The 22,442-nt window shown below is 42.1% G+C and overlaps 1 protein-coding gene across 1 annotated transcript in view; it reads right to left on the reverse strand.

The window, feature by feature from the left end:
* Positions 1 to 2,008: 2,008 nt before the first annotated feature.
* arhgef28a (Rho guanine nucleotide exchange factor (GEF) 28a) overlaps positions 2,009 to 22,442 on the reverse strand; it is a 51,752-nt gene continuing 31,318 nt past the window's right edge. Inside the window, exons 17-36 of the mRNA XM_085280116.1 lie at positions 21,493 to 21,616; positions 20,656 to 20,791; positions 20,513 to 20,568; positions 20,371 to 20,431; positions 20,115 to 20,244; positions 19,906 to 20,021; positions 17,106 to 17,246; positions 16,669 to 16,919; positions 16,459 to 16,584; positions 16,236 to 16,353; positions 15,830 to 16,084; positions 15,667 to 15,743; positions 15,387 to 15,565; positions 14,985 to 15,076; positions 14,120 to 14,305; positions 11,765 to 12,000; positions 11,085 to 11,132; positions 9,951 to 10,469; positions 7,929 to 8,193; positions 2,009 to 2,413 (exon numbers count right to left, since the gene is read on the reverse strand). Coding sequence (XP_085136242.1) covers positions 2,262 to 2,413; positions 7,929 to 8,193; positions 9,951 to 10,469; positions 11,085 to 11,132; positions 11,765 to 12,000; positions 14,120 to 14,305; positions 14,985 to 15,076; positions 15,387 to 15,565; positions 15,667 to 15,743; positions 15,830 to 16,084; positions 16,236 to 16,353; positions 16,459 to 16,584; positions 16,669 to 16,919; positions 17,106 to 17,246; positions 19,906 to 20,021; positions 20,115 to 20,244; positions 20,371 to 20,431; positions 20,513 to 20,568; positions 20,656 to 20,791; positions 21,493 to 21,616 — 3,268 coding nt within the window. The 3' untranslated portion in view covers positions 2,009 to 2,261. The remainder of the gene's footprint in view (positions 2,414 to 7,928; positions 8,194 to 9,950; positions 10,470 to 11,084; positions 11,133 to 11,764; positions 12,001 to 14,119; positions 14,306 to 14,984; positions 15,077 to 15,386; positions 15,566 to 15,666; positions 15,744 to 15,829; positions 16,085 to 16,235; positions 16,354 to 16,458; positions 16,585 to 16,668; positions 16,920 to 17,105; positions 17,247 to 19,905; positions 20,022 to 20,114; positions 20,245 to 20,370; positions 20,432 to 20,512; positions 20,569 to 20,655; positions 20,792 to 21,492; positions 21,617 to 22,442) is intronic.

The raw sequence follows: 22,442 nt of genomic DNA on the forward strand, positions 1-22,442 counted from the left end.
AGTTCAGCACAGAGCACAAGAGCATCAATAAGGCAACTTCTTATTGTTCTGGGCACTTGGGAGGATATTTATATTAGGACATTTTTCACCCTATGAAGCAAGCAAAGAAAGACAGCTAAACTGAGCAAACATATTTATGATGCTGAGCTTTAAGCACTGTAGTTCAATGGTTCCTCAGTCTTAGTTTAGGGTCTTAGCACACTAATATTACTAAATCAGCACTAAGTACAAAGAGAGACCCGTTAGGTCATTTTGTTTACAGGAACTGTTCAAAACTGTAGCATTTGCAAAATTAAAGGGACATTTGGTTTTATGAAAGAAGCACATTGTAATGGCTATGAAATGACAGTGTTTAGGCTTGCTGCCAAAAAATATCACTGTAACTATGCAGTTCTTCCTGCTACTGGTACTAAATCTGGACTAAAAAGCAGTAAGCACTTTCCCCATTACAATGCACTAATCAGGCAAGGAATAACTGTGGTCGGACATAGTTGCATGACTGAAATTATTCGAATATGTGCAATGAACATTAGCTACTTACATTCAGAGTGCAGCCATAGATTTAAAACAGGAATGTAGTAGTTACTACATGACAGCAATTTCACTGAAAAGGACACAGGCACTTAAAATCAACCTTGCTTTTATGTAGACGAATAACTAGACTACAACCAGTTGGCAACCAGTTCGAGTACATATTGCAAAAGACAAGACGAATTTCACTTATTGGCACAGACTGACTCGGACTGATTCCAATTTGTTGGCAACTTGTCTGTGTTTATAAATTAGGTGCCAGTTATTTGCAACCCTTGACAAATGTGTCTGAGTGATTTCAATCCAAGCTTGTGACTGTTTGGAGACAGGTATGCCTTACCAGGTGACCTGTGCAATCTTCTTGCAATAAAAAGTCGTCACCCAGAGGTTGAAGGTGTTGCACCAGTTGGTCAAGCTAACTACTTCCAATTAGTCGCTGAATGCACACAAAAAAAAGGAAAGAAATCAATCCAATTATCACTTTAGTCACAAGTAGGATGCAATTTTATTTTTACTAGAGCAGTTTCTTTACTCTAGTGTGACTGAGCCATTAGTGAGTGGTTCCTCTCCCCAGTTAGATGATGTGATGGGTGTGACAGCGGGTGCTGAAGTCTGTTGCCACTTTTAAATGTTTGACCTGAACATGACACTAGACGAAATGCTAAAGGCTCAATTACGGTGACATTTTTTCCTGTGGAGATCATTAACGTTTGTACCAAAGGTCATGACAATCCCATCAATATATGTCAAGACGTTCCAGCCAAGTGTCAAGCAGGATCACAAATGTCTTTAGAAAATGTTATGGAAATATATCCAACAGCTTTTAGGACATTTCATTTCATTTCTGATGGACAGTTGGACAATCCAAAGAGCCAGGCTAAATTTTGACTTCAGGACTTAAGGCGGTTTGAGCGAGTGTGCTTTTGTGTATTGCAGGAAATAATACTCAAGTGCTCGAAAGCTTATTTCTCATTTCTACTCCCTGATAAAACTGACAGATTAGCCCAGCTGCAACATCCCCACTAAGACCATAACTGGGCTTATTTTTTAAACAAGAAAAACATGCTTCAGATAAAAGGAAATAAATGAGACGGCAAGACTGCAAAACGTGGGACTGATGTTGTCGGCTCTCATCGCTCATTTCTAATGATCTGTGCTCCCCATTGCTCTTTAGCTGGTAAATAAACAGGACCTGTCTGATGAATGAAACAGGGACAGTTTACTCCAAGGGAAAACAATCGCCCACCTGAGAGATCCAGGCTGATGTTTCACTGATATGGAGTATATGCTTTTCTCTCACTCAATGGGAACAATAATAAATATAGCGCTGGAGGGGTGAGATATGCAGGACCTGAGAAAAGGGAGAGACGGTAAAAAGCAGAGAAGGGGAAAAAGGCTGCAGGGGATTTGACAGTCAATATATGGCCAGATATATACACAGACACACAGACACAGAAGAAGAAGACAGAAAACAAGGAACACTGAACACTCAGTGGTGTTTTGAGCTAAGGTGCATGACAAGTGAGACAGAGTCTGTTTCTCTCTCAATGTTGCCAGAAACTGTTTACAAAAAAAGACCAAAATAACCTTTCAATGGTAGAAAACAAGCATGCCGAAAAACAAATGTAAAAAAACAGAAATGCTTTCTTAAGGCGGCACAGTCCAGTACTGATGCTGATCGTGAATGTCTTTCACCGGGTGTTTTTTTAGAGTTTGAAATGCACCAACGTTCATAGGTACACAATAGTTTCCTCCCTGCCCTCCTCCCCTCCACTGTCGGTCTCCAGGGAAACCAGCTGAGGGTCACCGGGATGCCGGCGCACCGGATACGGGTCAGTTCCACTTGCTGTTAGTGACCAGGTCTCCCCATTGTAGCTGTGATCTGAGTGGGCACAAAAAAACACACCATTTGTAGGAGAAATACAATTACTGAAATTGAACAATGAGACATTATTTATTCACCACTGATCAAGTATCCGACAGTATGGGACACGTAGCCACGTGTTTAATGAGCTCGGTCTAATTGCTTAGCCCCCTTATGTAATCACTAACAGCATACAGACTAGGCGCTGCTGAACCTGCTGCTCCCTCCTGCACCGTGTCTGAAAATGGGGAAAGAAGAGAATTTCAAGCTATGCATCACACCCCCTCAGCTCAGGCGTGTCACTTTTATCAGCAGCTTTCTCAACACGATCAATTGTCAGGCTTCGATGACATCAGCCTCCTCGCAAGCGATGGCGGACAAAAAGAGAGGAGGAGACAAGGGACCAGAAATGACAAATGAAACTGCTAACACCTACGAGTTGGCAAGCATATGGTTATGCTGAAGTACTCTCACAGCAAAATACTATAACCCTGACCAGCCTGTAGTTGCTGTTCTCATAATCTTTTTCAAGGATTAGTATCATTATTATTCAGATGCAATTAGCTCTTAAAGAGGCTATGCTTTTGTAGGTGGTAACTATCACTTGTCTCTGCTACGCTTGCATTCTTTTTTCCCTCCATGTGCTGTCTAGCATTAGGGCAGGTGTGCTGTCATGGTAACAGATGGCGTGAACTATAAATTGCCTCATTGTGTCCCTGTAGGAAAGTGTCTGTTTGATTAATTATATAAGAGTCTGTCAGAGTAGCTCTGTTAGCCAACACACAGGCCAGGCCTCCACTAGATGAGATGTAAAGATAAAAATACCAAATCTCTTTCTTTGAGTTTCATCCATGAAATATTAAGATTGAGTGATAATGTGACATGCATGCTGTTAAATATTTAAATTGCAATAAACACAAGGCTGTTAAAGCGTGGCACAGGGTTGTTTTATTTTCTGTCTACAGCAGTGAAAGGTAAATACTACACTACTGCTGTGTGTCATACTTAAACTCACTATTTTGAGTGCAGAAGTGTGTTCACATTATCAACTATGGATACATGAAGTACTTTAAGAGTTGGTGTACTCGTAATGGTCAGAAAGCCCAAAATTCCTGATGTTTGACTCGTCAAAAATCAAACACTACAGAAACAAGTGCTCGCTCTGCAGAAAGTAGTGTACAAAAGAGAAGTATCCACTTTAACAACTTAGCATCGCATTTTAGTTCACAGCATGAAATAAAATGCAGCACAACAAGAGATGAATCTATTTTTGAAGTGTATGTATTTTTTTGATTTGCATACATAAACCAAATGCAAAATTGGTGCTGACAGTTTAACCAGATGATTTACAATCAGGGAAGAGCTCGCACTCTCCCAAGTTCCTGATCAAATTCAAATCAGCAATGATTTTCTAACACCAGCCACCCGGTGATTGTCACCGTTTTATTTTTAATTTAACGATGCTCCCAATGTCTGGCATAATTATTGTTTGGAAGCAGCCACGACCAAGAGAGTATGTGCTGTAATAAATCCTTTATTGACCAATTATGGCTCAGTCACACTAGAGTAAAAACAGCACGCTGACCTCCTTGTGTCTACGAAAAGTCGATGGTTGACTGAGAATTGCAACGAACTTTGTTGCTTTCAGAAACTGATTGCGGGTACTTGCATCCCAAACAATCACCATCCAACTCAGACTGACTGCAGACAGGTTGCTGAAGGTTGCCGTTCAAATCATAAATGCAGGCAGACTGCCAACACAATAGTGGACTTGACTTGATTACTAACAGGTTGTATTCTGGTTACATTCGTATATAAAATCAAGTATGTCTGATTTTACAGTTTAATCAATGTCCTGCAGCAAATACGTCGTTATTGGTGGAGGCAATTCTGAATTCCTGATTGAAATCTACGAGGTTCTGGTTGGACTCTGAATTTTGCTGAATGCTTTTCGGTTGTCTGTTGTATTAAGAGTGTGCATGTGAGGATGGATGACTGACGTCTGCAGATCAAATCTACCTACAAATACAAATAAAGTAACCTCAAAGTGACCAGTTGTTAATATGATTTTTTGTGCAGAAGACAACAGATAAACTGCAGTTTTCAAGAAATTGTTCACACATAATCGACATATTATCACAAAGAGATTTCATTTAATTGCCAACCTGACCCAATTCGGTTGCACACTCATAGCAGACTAACTGCAGACTGACTCCATCAAGCATAGCTTGTTGTTCTATTGCCGTATTGTTGCAGTTGCTTTAAATATATGTCTCCAACTACTGTTTTCCCCGTGTGACTGAAGCATTTACAGATTTCTAGCTTTCTGTAGGGGATATCATGTTCTATGTATAAAAAACGAGCAAAAAAACAAAAACAATAGAATGTTACTTTTTCATTTAAATTCTGACAATAAATAAAAGCAAACTTAAAGAGAATTAGGGCTCAGATTAACTTTAGCTGGCCTCAGCACAATGAAATAAAAGGAAGTGAACGGGCTCTCTGTAGATGGGCTCGATGGGTTTGATTGAAGAAGTGGCTGCGTTAAGCTAGTTAAATCTAACCAGCCTGGAGCTGCTGGCCTTAAGCAGAGACAACTCAATTCATTCTTTTTATTTCAGTCTTTTAGTTTTGTGAGCACTTGGACTGACAACAACACGCTGGTGTCAAAAAAACGATACCGTTTATTAGGGAACTAATGATGAATGAATAATGTGCCGTGATCGTTGTGTTATATAGGCTCACAGTGTACAAAGAAGCTTTTTTATTGAATGCCAAGGAATTTTTAATGATACACAACACTTGGACACCTTTCCACAAATAAATTGTACACAACCAGTGTTATAAAGGAAGCAGTAAAATGTCTTGATGAAGGGAGGTTTTATTAAGTTTGCACCTTTGCAAGAAAAAAAAACATTCCTAAGTTATGTGTTGCATTATTATTTGTATTGTGTTATGTCCACTGTTTTCTAAGTGTGTGGCAGATTCACAGAAAAATGATCTATTCAAAAGCTACTGTCCACTGCGATGCTTGAGCACAAAGTCACAAAGCAGGTTTTTTGCCTCCTGCAGCACTTTGCGCAGGGTTTGAATTCGTCAGCGTGCCGTAAAGTGAAGCGGCTTCACCTTTCTTTTCTTCCTCAACCTCCTCACAGAGCTCTCGTCTTTTGTGTAAAAAGGTGAACAACAAAAACCTGATACGACTCATCAGATGAAGCGTCAGCGTAAAAAATTCCATCCAACTGGTTCTCCAAGATTACACTGAACCAGAACGAATTATTGAAATCCACTGAATTAAAAAAGGTGTGTGTGTGTGTGTGTGTGTGTGTGTGTGTGTGTGTGTGTGTGTGTGTGTGTGTGTCGTATGCACAAGAAGAAATAGTCACATGCACAGGTGAGGATGAGAAGAGAGATCATATTTTGATCCCTGTGACTGACAGCACAATGGATCATTTGCATCTGAAAGAGATTCCTTTTCTTTTCACACGAAAAAAAGAAGAATGGAGATACCAGGTTCCTCCACATACCAGGCAGCTTGTGACCCAGAATGAGATCGCACGAGAGCTCTTAAAATATAAGACTGCACCTAAGACACAAAAACATGTGTGGCGATTTGGTCTTTTATTAACTGTTGAGAAGACCCTCAAGGGACCCACTGAAGAGCCTTGTGGTTACACATCAGCTGGAGCACACCCTGCACTGTAGACTGCAGGCAGACATCCACCCCGGGCTTGTTAACAAGTGACTCAGGTTTCACTGGGGCATTGCGTGTGCTCAATAATGAGGAAAGGTTAATAAGCTGATCAATGGCAAAGAGATTGTGCTGCCTGCTGTAAGCTGGTAAACAATAGCGGGAACACCACATTAGGCTGCGCTGACCCGGTTTTTACGAGGGCTCAGGGAGACAGGCCGAATGTAAACTGTAATTTTCCCCGCCTGCTGAGAGCATCGGGGCGAGCACGCTGATGAATGGATTAGAAATGGAGACGGGCAAACATGGGATTGTAGCCGACACCTCCAGAGCGCAACCTGATTAATCTGTGACTGCATCTCTCATTCCTCCCCACCCCCCGCACGCTCACGCCGCCCCCTTTTCACCTGATGCGATGACAAGCCATGCTGTAATGAGTTTTGCAAAGATTTCTTTCAGATCGATGCCCCAATCAGTCAGCCATCGCCTGCAGACTGTGATTCACACGCTGTTGTCTCCCCGGCCACTCGATAGATAGAGAAAGCATTGATTTTCTTTTTCCTTTGGCAGGCTCGAGCATTGTGGGGTGGGGTGGAGTTTGGGGGACTCAATACTGCTGCAGGTGGAGGTGGTGGGAGGACAGGCAAGGCCTCACCGTGGATACGGCCTTGAGAGCGCGGCGTGTTTGTGTGTACAGTAGGCTCTCGCATGCATGGGTGAAACCAGTGCAAGCAGAAGGTTTGTTGACATTCTCACAGGGCGCAGATTTCTAATTTATGTTGACAGGGTGATAACACAGTACGCTACTGTTCAAATACATGAGGTAAATGCAATGTGTAGCACTGTGCTAAAATGCATGTTCTTATTACATGTAGTAGAAATGGAAATAAGAAATTGAGCTATTTGGTGCTATAAAAAATACGATCCTCTTTTGAGAGAATTGTCAAAATATATCCCAGCCTCAACTTTGAGAGGTCTGTTTGAGCAAAACAAAAGCTCTGAAACCAGCACTGTTACAAGTGTACCAGAGACTCAGATGGAGGCCAGCTGAGGGCTCAGTATCATTAGGTCTTCCTCAAAGAGGAAGGTCCCATCTTATCTTAAAGGCTTCATAGTACCATATCCCCTTTGCTCTCAGACTAAAGGCTTACTTGTGGTTCCTAGGATATTTAAGAAGTAGAATGGGAGGGAGAGCCTTCAGCTTTCAGGCCCTTTTTCTGTGGAAGCAGCTCCCAGTTTGGATTCAGGTGATAGGCAACCTGTCTAATTTTAAGACAAGCCTTTAAACTTTCCTTTCTAAAAAGCTTATAGCTAAGGTTGGTTGACCCTGCACTTTCCATTTGTTGTGCTGCAATAGGTCTAGGCTGCTGGGGGCTTCCTGTGAGGCACCGAGTGTTTTTCCTTCCCACTGTTGCAAACTATTTGCTCATAGAAGGTTGTCTGAATCGTGTGGTTTTCTCCCCACTATTGTAGTATCTTTAGCTTTGAATATAACAGTGACTGTTGTGATTTTTTTTGCTAAATAAATGAAATTGAATTGAACGGACAGAGGAGAGTAAGTACACCAGTGTACAGAAAAGAGACGCAATCCCATGAAACTAAAACCAAATCGAGACCATCAGTATATCTCAATTAGAACCACTGAAAGCCAAAATGTGAATGCAAATAACATTCAGTGTATCATACAGTCCAATTACTTCATTAGTTTTTGATCTGTTTGGAAATTAATATAGTAGCAAGTAAGTGACTGGAAAAGTTTAAAAAACATATGAGGCCCAAGCTGGATTTGCATTTGTGTCTTCTCTTTCTAACTTTGAAACTGAACTTTGTGGTAATTCCTACCATGCCTTCCTGCAGGGCTGTAGAGGTATCCAGTCCCCATCATCCATCCCTGGGAGTCTGAGTGTTGGCCGTGGGGAGTCTTAGCTCCAGAAGGCTGTCTGCCGTTGGATTGGGCCAGCAAGGAGTTGAGACAATTGTGTGTGCTAGCATCATTTCTTCTGTGGTGCACATGGCGGTTGTTGACGCTGGTACTGGCTAACGCGGCCTCGTTCACAAACACAGAGCCATTACCGGTATGGGCTCTGGACGGACTTGATGCCGAGTCCTGAGGGAGAGGGAGGAAATGTCAGGGCTCGATCCAGACTAGCAAGATCATCTTCGAGAACCGTGAGAACAGAAAGAGGAAACCCATTTTCGTTCCAGGATAAGGTCATTAACAAATCATGAATGCTGACAGCTGGATGGCATTCACACCTGTGAAATCTGTCAACAATCCACCTTTGAAATACACTCACGCATTTACATAAAAAGACCAGGAAACACATTTGACATACCTGCCAACAACTAGAAAAGCCTCCATTTCAAGATCTCTACTTTCCTCAAGCTTTAATTACAAAAAGACAAAAAGTGAGTCACTCGAAATGACATTTTCTCACTTCATGCAATAAACGGATCTCTTTCTCTGTCTCTCTCTCCAATACAAAGAAAGCGAATGAAATTTTATTTTTTGATGCTCGCAGTACTGAAACATTTCTTTCTGTGGATAATATAAAGACTTCACTGTGAAGTTTCTGCAGAGGCAATTTCTTCCAGAGAAAGCCATTTCCAAGAAAAGTGCTCACAGTATGTTCTGTGGATTTATGTGAATAATGGAGAAGCTGTTTCTGGAAAGACACTCTCGCTGACATTTTTTTCTCCCTCACAAATGATTCACTTATTGTTGCAAAGGCAAAAACTCTTAAGAGAAAATGAAAATAAAAGTATATCAACTAAAGGTAAGTGAGGGAACATGTTGTCATTTGGGTGAAGCGACCCTTTAATGTTTGGCTAAGGGCAGATTAGGACTCATCTTCACATAAACATGGCCTTTCCCTCTGCTGAGTGCAGGCAGCACAGCTAATTAGATGCAACCAGAGAGTCAAAGTGTGTGTGTGTGTCATTTGATCTGTCTCTGACCCTATGAACCATTGCCTCTGGCTGAAGCATTAGTGTGTGTGGGGGGGAAACATTAGGACCTGCACTGTCTCGGCACGCTTTTGTTGGACCGACTAAAATAGATGAATGGAAATAAATAAAGACTGCAAAAAGCCAGGAGAGCCTCATCACGTCTAGCCTGGAAAAGACCAAGGTGGGGGTGGCGGTTGTGTGTAAATTAATGAGGGACAGAGGGAATATCGAAACCCGAGCCTGCTCATTTGTCCGTCCATTCTGTGCTCTCTGTGTGTCTTCTGAACAAGTCACACCTGCTGCCGAACAGAGCGACACAAGCCCCATAAGCCAGCGGAGGTTCAGATAGATGTATGTGCTAAATTAGTTTCACCACTGCTGCAGTTCCACGTGAGGTATATTGGGACTTAAAGGGCAGGGGGAACAGCACACCCTTTATCCTCCATGCCTTCCAGCTGTGTGGGACATTTTGCTGGAGTGCTTTTCAAACAAAGTGTCGATAATCTAAGCCCCTTTGGGTCACAATTGATTGGTTTCTTAGGCCGTGTGCCTTTGGTTTTAATTATTTTTGTCAGAGCTTTTATTTGCAGTGGTTTAATTATCATCAATCATTAAGATGTTTACTGGTGAGCAGAGCTGCCGGAGCACTAAGACAAATGGTGCTGAAATTGCTCTCATTATCGCGGGTCATATGTCAAGAGGGGATTGGACTGCTAGGTGTGAATGTGTGAGCCAGCGTAACCCTGGCTGATGGCTGTATGAGAAAAGCTTCTTATTAATGATTTTAGCACAAGAAATACTCCATAGATGCTGTATATCTGCTCCCACTGAGGTCACGAGCATCAGTGAGGGGCATTACTGGCTCATAGATTCACTGGTAAAAGAAAGGGCTATCACTTCTGGTTCCCCCAATACCTGCTGTCCATCAAGAGGGATGAACATGTGAGGATTCGCAGTTGGAGGGCTGTCCTGCGGCCCGTGCTTCCAGCACTGCAGCAGCTTTTGCTGCTCATCCAGGCGCTCTCGTTCCCTCTCCACGCTCCTCTGGCCCTCCCTGAGTCTCTCCAGGTTCTGCTGGTACTCCTCGAGCTGCTCGTCCAGCTCTACACGTTCACGTCTCAACCTCTCCGCTGCCACCTGGCACTGCCTCTCCCTCTCTTCCAGCATGCTCTCCTGCGCCCCCTGCTGACTCTTCCTAGCCTGGCACTCTCGCTCCCAGCGTTCCTTCTCCTGGCGCAGGCGGTCATGGAGCCGCTGGGCCACCGCCGCCTCCTCCTTCTGCTTCTCCAGGTTACGTTGCTTCTCCTGATCCTGGAGGGCGCTGCCCCGGACACTTGGGAGATGCAGCCGTTGGGCACGAGGGGAAGGGCGGCCGCTCTCTTGGAGAAGGAGCCTCTGGACCTCATAGCAGCTGTCCTGGATGGTCACCGCAGCCTAGCACAGAGAGGGGAAAGTCAAAAGCGACATGGTTCATCAAAATGCAAATGATCAACTGCCATTTTTACCACCGTGTTGCCTCCTCGCAACGTATTTGAATGGCAAAATGTGACGGAGATCATGATCAAGGCTAAAGTGATGACTTTGAATTTTTATGCATTAAGGTCACAGCAACTAGTGACAGGAAGCCACAGCTGCTCATACCCAAAATGAAACTTTGTATATGGAAATCACATCGTGATCAAATCCTCGAGCCTAAGTAGATAGGCAAGAGCGCGCAAACACGTCATTTGCAAATACACCCACATTCTCGTCCTCACACAAATTTTAATTTTACACCAAAGAAGGAGCGTGTGTACAGTGAAACAAAAGATCCTGCTACGTCTCCTGACTGAAAAAACAAAACAAAAAACAGATCAGTGAGATGAGCTCCTGGAGCTCCAGCAGAGTGATGCTTCTGTTTAAAGTGCGCAGGCGAATGAGAGCCTGCTTATGATACAGAACGTATCTGTTCATACTGAGATCACAGGAGGTGTGTTTCTTTTTCTTTTAATTTCTTTGTTGGCCTAATATAGATGAGGGCTGTGAGGAGGGTAAATAAAAATAGCTCACCTGCAGACTGTACAGCAACTGAGTCAGGTTTTGGACACTCTGAGCCACCTGTTAATAGACAGAGTCAGATACAAAATGCAGATTAATGGGTCTTCCGCAGTTTTCATGTGTGAACATCAAGATTTCACTTCCTATTAGTTAGCTACACAAGTAACTACAAGCTGCATTCCTCTTTAAGCTTGAAGTTGCATTGACAGAACACCTGTGCCCCCTGGAGGCCACGCGTGAAATGTCACCACATTGTTTAGGGTTAAATTATCACTCTCTCTTATCAGAGTAATTTACCTCACAGGCCACAGAAAGCTGCAAAGAGCAGCAAGGCTGTTGCATGGTTTTTGGAATAAGTCCCTATATCAATATTTAATGCTGCAATACCTCAGGAAACTAAATGGACTTCCTTTATTATGAACTTATCAATGATTCATTAGATTAAGGCCAAAATGTAATTCTAATAGACTGCACTGAATTATTAAAGCAACAATCTTGAGCCACACATCTGTAAAGACGTCGAAAGAAGCCGTGCTCAGATGCAGGGAACACGTTACCTCTGCAGTACAGCAGCGAGGGAGGCATTGCCTCCTGATATCTGCATCAATATTTAACTCAAAAAGCAATTTAATTTATCTTCTCTGTTTATATGGTGAAGTCACAGCACACATTTTAAACAGCAGGTTGCGTACCTTCAAGTCAACGTCGCCTCGATTGTCTTTTTGAAAGTCAGTTGTGGACTGAAATACAAAGGTCTCAGGCCAGCTCCCCTCGCTGCCCCGAGGGTCTTCAGGCGAGACCTCCAAAGAGTCTGAGGGCTCGACGGGTACGGCAGGGCTGACAGGAAACACGGAGTCTGTGTCAGAGTTCTGGCTGTGACTCGACGGTGAACGAGCCTTGGACGATAACATGGCCTTTAGGTTCTCAGCTGGAAAAAAAACAGACGGGACAAGTGTAAAACTCAAACTAGTAAGATCAGTAACAACATTACTGAATCAACTGAAGCCATCAACAGTTCAATTTTGTTGTAAGAACATAATCCAAGTTTTCTCGCCGGAGCCATTGGCCTTTTAAAAATCATGTAACTCTGTTAAATTAAAGCGCCAGCATCTCATACTTTATGAATTTTCCTAAAATGGTGTTACGTTTCGGTGTTGTCAGTGTTTTGTTTTTGCGTGACTGTCATGTGTTTCCTGTTTTACTTTGAAGGTCTGTTGTTATCTTAGTGTGTTCAGTTTACGTTTCCTTGTCTCGTCAGGTCTAATTTGCCCCAGCTGTGTTTCCCTCCTGTGGTCTATTCCCTGATTGCTCCTTCTATGTATTTAAGCCCTGTGTGTCAGTTGGTCATGGTCGCGATCTCCCCCGTGTTGTAAATAGTTTGGTGTTTTGTTGTAAATAAATAGTTTGTTGTAAATAGATTTGTCGATACTTTCGTTTCGGGATTTTGGTGGTGAGCTTTAGTGGGGGGTTTTTGTGTGTTTTTTTTTTTTTTTTTCCTTTATTTTTACTTTTTTCGTGTTGCACTCCGGTTGCCTAGGCCGGGGTGTCCTGCTGGAGGAATTCAAAACGTGTCTTCCAGAGAATGTTGTTGTATATATCAATGAGCAAAAGGTGGATTCGTTGTCTAAAGCTGCTGTTCTCGCAGATGAGTTTGTGTTGACCCATCGCGTTGCGTTTTCAGCTGTGCGCCGTGAATGTGCCCCGTTGTCGAAACCTGCGAGAGATCCCGGACGAGCCCCCATATGTTACACCCCGGCCTAGGCAACCGGCGTGCAACGTATGAAAATAAAAATAAGAAAAAAAAACACACGAGAAACAAACTAAAGCTCTCCACCAAAATCCCAAAACGAAGGTGTCTCAAACGAAAATATTAACAAACCCATTCACAGCTATTTACAACAGACTATTTATTTACATCAAAACACCAAACTATTTACAACACGGGGGAGATCGCGACCATGACCAACTGACACACAGGGCTTAAATACATAGAAGGAGCAATCAGGGAATGGACCACAGGAGGGAAACACAGCTGGGGCAAATTAGACCTGACGAGACAAGGAAACGTAAACTGAACACACTAAGATAACAACAGACCTTCAAAGTAAAACAGGAAACACATGACAGTCACGCAAAAACAAAACACTGACAACACCGAAACGTAACAAATGGGTTTATTCATCATGTAGTGCAGCGGTCCCCAACCTTTTTTGCACCATGGCCCGACAATATTTTCATGGACTGGCCTTTAAGGTGTCGCGGATCAATACAACAAAATAAAACTAGCACCGGTACTGAAAAAAAGAAGATTTATTCATAACACACGTGAAAAGACCCAGGAAAACCGAGTTAACGATAAAAACGATAACAAAATAACGCTGAAAACCGATAAAAACCCTGAAAACCATACATTTCACACCTGAGCCTCAACTCCCGCGGCCTGGTACCAAATGACTCACGGCCCGGTACCGGTCTGAGGCCCGGGGGTTGGGGACCGCTGATGTAGTGGATTACAGGGTGTGTGGAACAAAAAGAAAAAAAATCCCTTTCAACCTAGCACCAAAGACGTTACTTTGATCCCATGGAAATTAAGCTAAAACAACAGATGCTGCCTGCCATGCTGTTTAGCATCATGCATTTTTTGCACCCCTTTAAATATATATACCAAGAGCTAGAGCTAGCTTGCTAAGATTATTTATATCTCTTACTTATATTTGTGATTTTTTGATTTATTCTTACAGTGTAAATATGTTTCTTCTTTTTGCATGTATTGCTCTTTATGTTTATAAAACACAAAAATAAAGGAATTAGGAACATATGTTTTTGGATATTTTTCCTCTGTACTGTATTGCTACAGTAGATTTTTTAATTAAATGATCAAGATATGATCAAGTGCAAACTCTCAGCTTCAATTTAAGGGGTTTTACAAAAGCTTTTCAATAACTGTTTAGGATTTTTACAAGTATTATAAGGAGTACTGTAAGTTGAGAACACTGTGGATATGAAAATATGTTTGCTGAAGTGTGCAGTGCATGTGAAGGTTTCACCTTCTTGCAGCGCAGCGGTCAGCAGCGCAGCAGCCTGGAGAAGCTCCTCTGAGTGTGGCTGCACCAGCAGTCGCGGTTCAGCTAGCGAAGCCTCCATCCTCCCACTCAGAACAGAGAGCTGTGTGTAGATCTGCAGCTTCTCCGCCAGGCTAGAGCAGATCTGCTGGTCCTGGCTCGTCAGGCTCTCTGGTACAAGAGTTCATGTAGTTCAAAGAGCGGAAAATGTTAACAGCTACTATGTTTACAGTTTTTCTCAGTTGCTTTGGCTCATTTCTTAAATGAAAGCTGAACGTAGCCAAATCATGTGTGAAACTCTTCAGAACAGTCTGTTACTTTAGCACTTCAGAACAAGCTTTAATTGTTATTAGTGTTTGCAAATATTTTAGAACATTTAGGCAAGAGACGACACTCAGTGTGGTGTAATTGAAACCATTCAGAGATGCTTCAGTCTTTAATAATGCTTCTATACGCTCAATATTTTTACTCTTGATAATATGTGAGCATCAGTTCATTTGCAGCTCAATGAACAGTGAATAGTCCATCTAACAGTCACAAATATGCTGAGCCAACATGTGCAAGTCATCAGACTCTAAAGCATCTTTTAGAGCTTCAGTGCAACAAAGTTACAACAATGTAACATTTTTCCATTACAATAGATGCAAAACATCATTTTGACAAATGCATAAAAGCGGGCAAGTTAAGAACCTTTGGCAGTTCATCTGCAGTGTTTTAACATTTTAAGAGAAATGCATCTGCAGAGCCAAAACAACAGCACTGAAAAAAAAACCCAACCCTGTAATAAATCTACATTTAAAATAATTACGGTCAATAGGAAAAACACCCCAAACAAAATGGTTAAAAATACCTTGTAGCTTTTGGATCTTCTGAAAACGAGCCTCGGCAGCTCGCTTCTCCTCGTCTGATTCACTTGTGTATTCCTCTTCGTCCTCCGGACAGCTGAACAGAAGCGACAGTTAAATCAGGTCAGGCAGGCAAATGTGTACACATCATAAAATCTGTGTATTCAGTTCTCAAAATCCTCCTTTTCCCCACAATTTAAACTGTAATTTAATTCAGTTTAGTTTTATTTATATAGCACCAAATTACAACAACAGACACCTCAAGGTGCTTTATATTGTAAGGTAGAGACCCTACAATAATACAGAGAAAACCCCAACAATCAAACAAACCCGAATGAGCAAGAATCTGGTGACGGTGGGAAGGAAAAACTGGCAGAACCAGGTTCAGGCAAGGGCCTCATACACACCTCTCTACGGCCTCTCTAATGAGCCTCATCCATGTGTTTCGCTCCTCTTTGGACGACGTGTGGACCTCATACATTTCTGGTCCAGCCGCTGAGGCGCTGATCAGAAACATCCCTCTCTCTTCGTTCGCTACTTCCCGAACTATTAACTTCTGTAGTGGAATCACTGGAGGCTTCTGGTCCTTTAACACATTTAAAGCATGGAGAAAAAAAAACAAAACAAAACATCAATCATCCTTACACGGTGCAGTGTTTATTACTGATTTCTTTACTGAATGCGTACCACAGTTGCAAATGTGTACTTCTGGTCTTTTTCTTGGAGGAAGATGAGGGTGTCTGTGAGTAGCAGCGCCAGGACGTCTGGGCAAAATAACGACGGGTGGAAAAACAGTTAGATCAGATAGGATGCAAAAATGACACATGAACTTCTGAGTATCATGTATCACCTTTGAGTCGCCCGGTGGCAGTCTTCCACAGGAGCACCCCCTGGTGTTTGAGCACTTGTCCGGGCCCCATCATATCCTGCTTGCGGAAGGTGTGTCCGCTCTTCAGCTTAGCTGCGCTGCGGTTCTCCATGCGATTAAAGACTTCCTGTAACCTCTGGTGCCGTTCGTATTCGCTGACCCTCATGTCCACGGCTGCTATCGCCTCTCGAATGTGAGCCAGGGCTTTCGAAAGGTCTGCGTGCTCCTCTGTTTCCTCTGATGGTCAGAGCAAAGGAAAAACAAAAAGAAAAAAAGAGGGTTTTCTTGTTTTTTTTAACTAAAGTAAGGTTTTATTTTTTGTCCCCCCAACACGTAGGTTTAGCAATCATAAGAGCCTGTAGCCAGCAGAGGGCAGTAGATGACTGACCTTGAGTATAGCGTAGGATCCTCTCTAGCAGCACTGGGTACTTTGTAATCCTTTGGGTTACCAGCAAGATGCACTCTGGGATTTCCCTCCGTCGCACCAAAGAATTATTCCCTTGTTGCTTTAAAAATGAAGTATAGCAATTATGAAAGATCTAGTGAGGTGAAAGGGAGTGAGTCTATTTTAATTTAATGATTTTTGAAAGCATGACACAAACGTTAAATACCCTGATGAAGGTCTGAAATCTTTTGTTATGTTGTTGGAGCTCTTTGAAAAAGCTGACAGCTTCATTATGGCGGCTGCAGAATTCCCCGTATACCTGCTTCATCTTCTCCCCGTTCTCATCCGTGAACTGCAAAAAGTAGAACCAGGCGACTCAAACATGACCGGTCTAACCACACCTGAGACAAAGGTATACCCATGAACACCAGCTAACCTGCTGGAGCAAGATGTCTCCTATTCTCTGGATGAGGTAGTTCCTGTGGCCCTGAGGCTGGGTCGAGCTGTGTCGCCGTTCCTTCATGGCGGCAAAGAAGGCGTGGTGAAAGAGGAGCAGCTGGTCCAGACAGGGGAAGACTCGCTCCACCGCTTCGGTGTCCAGCTGCACTTCTTGTCTCATGCCTCGCCGGAAAATCTCGGCCATGATGTGCAGAGTTTGCAGGTGATGAAGCTCGGTCTGCATCAACTCTGGATCAGGGTGGGGGAGGTGTTAGATTTGGGACATGTGCTAAATTATGCCAATAAAAAGCTGAATCTCTTACTCAGTCTTAAAACGGTTTTCTGTGGTTTGACACTTTTACATATGAAATCCTGACACATGCAGAAAGTAAAGCATTCCAGGAGACGCCTTTCACAACAGCAACATCTGCTTACCATAGATTACATCCTGCCTCTTGACAGCTCGTTTGTCTTGCTTCTTGCAGAACTTGTGCTCAACCGTCAGGCTCCATGATTCAGCTTCATATTCCACAGAATCAGCTGATATGTCACTGTGGATGTATGAGTCTGTGCAGTCTGCAGATGGAAAGAGGCATACGAATCACTTTAATTTCTTTCAGTCAGTTTTGTTTATTTTCTGTAACATTTTATTTAGTAAAAAGAGACTCCCTAGCTTCTTTCCCCACAAGTTTGACAAAATGACACCTGCAAGCTCTAACAAGGTGTTCAACTTTTTAACTGTTCAGCATTTTAATTGAGTGATAAAAGAAAGTTTGGACGCTTCTTATCTCACATAATGTTTCTGTACGATTTAATAGCGTAACCTTGAACTACAAAATGTTATGAGAATGTCAACAAAGTGCAGGTTATAATGTTCTCACTACAAGATGATAACAGTGAAAAAAAGCTTCACAGTACAGTGTTCTGAAACCACTTGCAGGATATCAGTGAGGCCTGAGATTTAGAGGGAATCACAGAGAAGTTGTTGGAGACAGATTATACAACAATCCACACTTAAAGTCTTCACATGCGAAAGTCTGGGATCACATTTTTGATCTTCAGTTGATCCTAGCAGCACTGGGTACCTCGTGATCCTTCGTGTAAACGATCCTTAGATGCCATCAGACCAAAACAAGTCAAGTTTAGTGACTATATGTTACTTTCGGCTGCTCTGGACACACACACACACACACACACACACTGATACACACTCATCCCCCCTCCCTTTCCAAACGCCTTCGATGCTTGTCCCCTCCCGGGGAAGATGGCGGTCGACTGGACCAGCGCAGACATGCTGCAGGACCAGATGCGCTGTCTACACCGGCTCTCTCTCACCCTTTTACCCGCTCCTGTTGCTTGTCTTGTGTTTCTGTGGTGTATTGATAGTCATGTGCTTTTTGTGCCGGGGTGTTTTTTTCTGTTATCAAACTGTTCTCCCATTAGGAGCTCAGTCTGAGTGGAGGTTTTTTTCCTCCTCTCACTTCATGTTATGTATTTTTGTTGTCTTTTCCTGTCAGCCTACCTCTCTGACATGTCTTCCCAATGTGTTGTTTGTGTAAAGTTTGGTCAGAAGGTTCCTTTATAAGTGCGCATGCGCCATTAGCGTGCTGCCTGCTGTAACCCATAATTTCCTTCGGGATTAATATTAGTATTAGTATTCTGATTCTGATTCTAACTTGTTACAAAGGATCAGCAGGTACTTAAATGTTTAAGCAAGAAAAATCCTCTAAAGTCAGATGTTGGAACTCTGAGCTTAGTGCATTTCATTAGCAAAGACAGAAAATTAAGGGCTGCTCGCTCTAACTTTACAAATCCAAGTTGAGGGGGGCATTACAGATTAAAATCCTCACTTAAATATTAGTTTAACTGGTGTGCATAAATTGGCTAGCTGTCTGTCCCTCTGTGTTAGCCCTTTGATGGACTGGCACACCCTCCAGGGTGTCACTAGTCCCTCTGTGACCCTGCACTAGTTAAGTGGTTAAAAAAAAGGATAGATGCATTTCAAATACTGGACAAATTGCTATGATATTCTGCAAAACAGAAAAAATAGTGCAACCACCATTTCCACTAATGGTTTGGCTGAAAGTTGGAATGCACAAAAGATTTTACAAATGCTTCGATAAACACTGAACGTTAAACATAAATAACACAAAAAAATCTGGCACAAAATCTTGCCCCTATCATATAGTCTCCATGAAATAATAATTCAAAAGATTAAAACTAACACTGAAACTAATAGAAACGAAATTAAAACTCAACATTTTTAAACAATAAAGACTGAAATTTAACAAGAAATTCCATTCTGGACTAAAGTGGATTCAAAACAAAAAGTCAAAATGGAAAAAAAACATCAACTAATACAAAACTATAATACTTCTGGTTAGGCAATAACATTTTAAAATATTATTTGTATTGTTACAAGGTTATAAAAAACTAGGAATAGTTTTGGAGAATGTTTTCCCAAGTTTAAGAAGAAAGTTTTGGGAAAAAATTAAACGCGCCACTCAAATCATAATCATTGGGGGTCCTACGCTATAAGTGTGTCTCAGAGTTGGTAAGGATAACTGCCCTGTGAATATAAAAGTCTAAAAACAGTGGAAGACCCCTGATTTATTTACAGACTGTGGAATGCATGTTAATGGTTCACTAAAGCTGTGTAAATCTGAGACTTGTCTGACACACGCTACATTTCAGTACATTTTCTTCCCCAAAGCATCTTCTCTCGGATGGTTTAAAAAAAAAACCCTTAAAAAACCTTAAAGTTAGTATTTAAATATGCATTTCACTGTTACATACAATTTTTTTGTATTTGGGGATCCTGAACGCGCCTTTATCACACCTTTCCTACAACTATTCTATTTGAATAGAATTTCTATTCATTGTTTCTATTTAAAAGTCAAATATAATGATCAAAAATGGGTGGAAAGCTACTTTTTACAGTAATATTATAATATAATACTTTAGAAAATAGGAATGTTTTGCAATTATTCTTTGAACACCCATCTGCTTCCAAACATTTCCTGTTTTAATCTACAGTAATGGGAGGAACTGTGATGCCTACTTATATGCCTTTGTCCCCCATAAAAAAAATACTTTCAGTTTCTGAAAAATATTCTTACAGTTTGACCTTTTAAACTGCACTGATCAGCTTTTTCTTGCAGCAGCAAACAATGAAACAGAAACTGATCTGTTTCTTTTTGGGTCTTTTAAACAACAAGCCCTATTCATACCTTACCCTCTCCAAAGGACGACTCGGTGGAGGTGGAAGACACTGGAGTTGGCAGGAGCTCTTCGGATTGGCTGCTCAGCTTCAGGGTATCCGACTCTGTCTCTGAACTCTCAATGAGTTGGCTGTACCAAGAGGAAAAACACAAACAATCGCTACTTCTCGCTATTTATTTCTTTTTAACACAACAAATTGTGTAAACGATAAAGATTAATAACCTTTCCACGTTGGGGAAACTTCGTGAGAGAGACTGCGACACGGCGTCCTTCTTCTCCTTGGGAGTCATGACGGGTAGAGAGGTAGAAGTGGGGATCACTGAGTGAGGAGGGCTGTCTCTCACTGTGAAGTCTGAGGGGGGTGACGGGATAGCAAAGCAAATTAGCCTAGATAACAATAATCATCCCAAGTTTTATAAACAGGAAACTCTTGCATGACATGGTTAAAATCACTGGCGACCAAGTGTTGTAAACTCACTCTGTGGAAGGGATGCTGTCCTGTTCTTCACCATGGACACGGCATATTTTTCCTGATGTTTCTAAGTAATACAAATGAGGGAGTCTGCTTACAGCACATAAACAACCGACAAAGGGACGATCTGCTTTAGGCTAAGACTCACCTTTAAACACGGGGGGACAGATTCCTTACAGCCCTTATGGACAATCGCAGTGCAAGCTGTGATGGAAAAAAACACAATTTTAACGTTTTTATACATGAAGAGAAATTAATATAAATGCTGGTTGGAATTTAAGTTTTACCAACTTGAGCAATGTAGTAGGTCCTTTCCAGAAGCTGGTTTGTCACACACCACACACACCGTGGGGCCTAAACAGGACCCTGTCGCAAAGCGATGTCCATTCGGCTGCCTGTCCTTGCCTTCTCTGTCCTTCCCTTTCCCCTTTGAAAGCCACGCCAGAGACATTGGAGTCAACAAAGAGGCCATACATACGCGAGGCGAAACGTGACTGACTGTTACACCTATAAACTCAAGCCCATGCAGGACTTAATACAAAAGACGATAAACATCTTTGTGAAAGTTTCTATTTGCAGGGTAAACTCTCCAGCATGCGAGCGGATAAACGAGGCCACCAGGAGGACCCGCCTTTTTCCAAACCGTAAGAAAGTCCACTGACACGGAAACGAAGCGTGGTGTAAACAACAGACACAAGCAGGGAGGGCTTCCACTCTCTGTGCTGACTCAACAACAGGGGATTAATCATTAAAAAGGAAAGAAGCTGGACATGTTTGGTCTGTCCCTCTGACCTTGAGTGCTTCCCAGAAACATTTCCTGGTTCGTGTCTCTCAGAAAGCAAAGACTTGAGTCTAGACGTGGGAATCACCCAATGACAGAAATAGGCTCACAAGAACAAAACACGAATGATCCTTTAATCTACGGATTTCATCACACCAAGGTCTACAGAGCAAACACCTGAAAATACTGCATGCCCTTTTAAGGTATTAGACTGAGAGTTTCATGTTGTAGCTAAAGCCAGCTTTAATCTACAACAAGGTGAAGTTATGCGAGTTATTCTTTACATTGTTGTTGTAAGTAAAACGTTTATAGGTGTAACAGCAGGACTCTTTGTGGCTGGGGTTTACCTTGCTTTTGTTACGTGTACTGGACATCCTGCTCTTGAGAAAACTGAATGTGCGGATGACTTTGTACTTCTCCGACTCCGTTTTGGCTGGAATGTTGTATTTATCCAACTCCTCCTCTTCAATTCTGTAGACAGGTTGATGTAAGTAATGCAGTTATTATTATTTTTTTGTGTGTGTTTGTGTGTGTGTTCTGCTTACTAACTGGATTGAAGACATAAATTAGTCACCGTGATCTGATTTCCTTATTCCTGAGTCAACAAAAGTAAACCAAGCATGACAGGTTTGTTGAGGTGCACACACTCTTACATGCAAAAAGTCTGCAAACCTAACGGATACATGACGTGACAAAATAGCGTTTCAGCTGATACTGTGCAGCATGTTGTTTCTGTTAGGGACAGGAACTGAAATAAAAGGCTGTACAAACATTTCTGTTATCTACAGTGGGGGAAATAATTATTTGATCCCTTGTTGAATTTGTCAAATAAACATTCTCTAACTTTTACGGTGGTTTCCTTTTAAAGCAAAGAGACAGAATATTGAACACAAATTTAGGAAATATGTCAAGAGTTATACACTGATCTGGATGTTATTGGGTGAAATAAGTATTTGATCTCCCTATAGCCAGAATTCTCTCTGTGAATTACAATCACTCAGTCAATTACACATTTTTTTTGTTGTCAACCAGTTTTTTCATTCTAACTTCTCCACCACCATGGGCCTGGCCAGTGAGCTGTCAAAGGACGTCATGGAGAAGATTGTAGACCTGCACAAGACTGAAATGGGTCATCAAGAACACCACACACTACAATGCAATGACTGCAACGATCTCCTGCTTAAAAAGTCACATTTAAAACCCTCTCCTAAGTTTGCCAATGACCTTATAAATGAAGGCTTGGTAGAAAGTGCTGTGATCAGATGAAACTAAAATCGAGCTCCTTGGCATCAGCTTG

This window comes from Mchenga conophoros, linkage group LG7 (assembly GCF_057382185.1).
Source record: "Mchenga conophoros isolate Kocher_MC1m ecotype Shallow Benthic linkage group LG7, M_conophoros_male_GT1.1, whole genome shotgun sequence".
Taxonomy (NCBI): Eukaryota; Metazoa; Chordata; class Actinopteri; order Cichliformes; family Cichlidae; genus Mchenga; species Mchenga conophoros.